General features: G+C 44.6%; 1 protein-coding gene across 1 annotated transcript in view; it reads left to right on the plus strand.

Moving 5' to 3' along the window:
* Positions 1–2500, plus strand: part of LOC134469232 (mitogen-activated protein kinase-binding protein 1-like) — a 36009-nt gene that overhangs the window by 20473 nt on the left and 13036 nt on the right. Inside the window, exons 15-17 of the mRNA XM_063223375.1 lie at positions 311–432; positions 874–949; positions 1714–1825. Of these exons, the coding sequence (XP_063079445.1) occupies positions 311–432; positions 874–949; positions 1714–1825 (310 nt within the window). The remainder of the gene's footprint in view (positions 1–310; positions 433–873; positions 950–1713; positions 1826–2500) is intronic.

Raw genomic sequence — 2500 nt, forward strand, 5'->3', positions numbered from 1 at the left:
TCTAAAATAAGGCCAATTCTATCCTTACAGACATGTCACACCAAGGCCATAACCTGTTTGAACTGCTGCCATCTGGTAGCAGATACAGATCCACTAACATAATGATAAATAGACTGGAAAACAGTTTTCATCCAGCAGCCATCACTGCTACTTAAGAGTAGTTTTCATATCAACTTTTTTAAAATGTATTTTTAATTATTTTTATTTAATCTTTTTGCCTCAATCAAGAAGGAATGCACAATTTCGCTGTTACAATGACAATGACAAATAAAAGATATTCTATTCTATTCTTAATTCTAATCCTTAATAGACCGCTAAAGGAACTGAGTTCAGGCGCACTCATCATGTGGTGAGGAAGACCAGCCTGGCTGACATGGACGTGGACCCCACCTGTAAATATGCAGCCGTGGGTTGTCAGGATCGGAGCATTAGGTAAGTCTGGAGAAGAGGAGAGTACCTAGAGTTCCGTTATTGTAGCCTGGCGACGTTATCCTATGTACTCCACCCAAAGATTTTGGTTCCGCAACTAGTCTGGCGAATCCGAGGCCGAGGCCAGAAAAGGCTGTGCCGAAATTTAAACCAAACATTTTCTCGGTCCCAATAGAACGTCTCTGCTTAAACCAGGTGACTGCTTTGATTCAAAGCTTGAACACGGCTCTACCCAGGGCTGTTGGAGCTGCTCAAAGTTGATTGCTTCCCAACAAAGTGGGTGGAGTTCCAGAATTCTCAGGAGCTCAGAAAGTACTTGCATTGCTCGTGACCTGACTAGTAGCAAGGCCTTAGGTGTTGTGTCACTAGGAGGGCGCGGCCTGACTAATAATACTGTAGTATAGGCCAGCAGCAGCACTGACATCTGTTCTGTCTGTTCATCAGGGTCTTCAACATCAGCAGTGGAAAGCAGAAGAAGTCCTACAAGGGCTCCCAGGCGCTCGACGGCACCGTCCTCAAGGTTTGATTACGCTACATTGACACATAGACGCAAATTCGGCGAAGCGAACTTCGCCATTCATTCCTATGAGGGAGGCGAAGGCAAGCGAACAGGAGCGGAGCGATACCAAATTATTCGACCAAGTTCGATATATGCAAATGAGGAGTGAATTTTGCCTCCAGCGGCCAATCAAATCAACAACATACATGTTTCATACCATTTGATTCGCCATGACAACATGATGACAGTTGAGCTGTCAGAATGGAACACTGAACTTCGCCTCTCTTCGCCTCGCTCATTTCGCCTGTAATGTGTGCTTATTAGCGTTACTGTTGGAATACTTAATGATCTGAATTTAACACTCATTGTGCTGCTACTACTCTCTAAGTGTGGAATCAACACTGCAAAATGTATTGTGTGTGATTGCTATGGCATGAAGGCATGTAGTATGTTGTGCAGTATGACATGGGGTATGTCATGCAGAGCATACTGCCCTGCAAAAGGCAAAGTCCAGTAACTACACCAACATTGAAACTGAGAAAAATGCCTTCAAAGCCTTGGTATTAGGTTGGATACTGTAGTTACTGCAAGTTTGACATGGTAATATCTCTAAAATGGGACAAAGCCTTTGTCACAAGACAAAAGTGGTGCAATGAAGACCGTTGTCAGTCCAAGCCCAATTTTGACAAAGTGTGTGTGTTTGTGTGTGTGTGTGTGTGTGTGTGTGTGTGTGTGTGTGTGTGTGTGTGTGTGTGTGTGTGTGTGTGTGTGTGTGTGATACACAGGTCCAGACAGATCCATCTGGGCTCTTCATTGCCACCAGCAGCTCGGATAAGAACATCTGCCTCTACGACTACCAGTCAGGAGAGTGCCTGGCAACCATGTTTGGCCACTCAGGTAACTCATACCAAGGTTCACTGTCAGATATCACACACATCCAAGTGGAAAACAAGTGCTCTGTAAAGACATTAGATCAAGTGAATGTTTTTTTTTTTAAGATGTATGGGCTTTTGTGCTTTATTTGAGACAGGATAGTGACAGAGGTATAGGAAGCAAGTTGGGAGAGAGGAATGGGGAAGGATTGGCAAATGACCTGGGCTGGAATCGAGCCCGGGTCACCAGCGTAGTAAGCTAGTGCCCTACTGTTAGGCCACGGTAGGGCCTGGATGAAGTGTATTTAATGAGGAGCCACACATTGGGATATGTGTTGCCTCAGCTTTTATTCAGTAAGTCCTCACTGTTGCGACAGTGTGAAATAACCTGTGCAACTAGCCTTGACTATTTCATATTGTGTCAAGATAGGAAACCAATCAATTTTGAGCATTCATAGGGTCTCAATGGGGCGTTTTCTAGGCAATGATGCGGCAGTTCAGCTAGCAGGTGAGTGAAGGAATGGGTAGTCTACTCAATTGTAGCTGCAGTTAGTAGTATACGGGAGCATTTCATGAAAGTGAGTTAGACACGCACCTTGGAGAAAAGGGTTGACGGCACGAGTAGGACAGACCAAATGCTCATAGAGCTTTGAAGTCACAATAGCCAGGCTACTGTGCTAACGCGCTCGTAATAAATTGC

The sequence above is a fragment of the Engraulis encrasicolus genome, chromosome 18, assembly GCF_034702125.1.
Source record: "Engraulis encrasicolus isolate BLACKSEA-1 chromosome 18, IST_EnEncr_1.0, whole genome shotgun sequence".
NCBI lineage: Eukaryota > Metazoa > Chordata > Actinopteri > Clupeiformes > Engraulidae > Engraulis > Engraulis encrasicolus.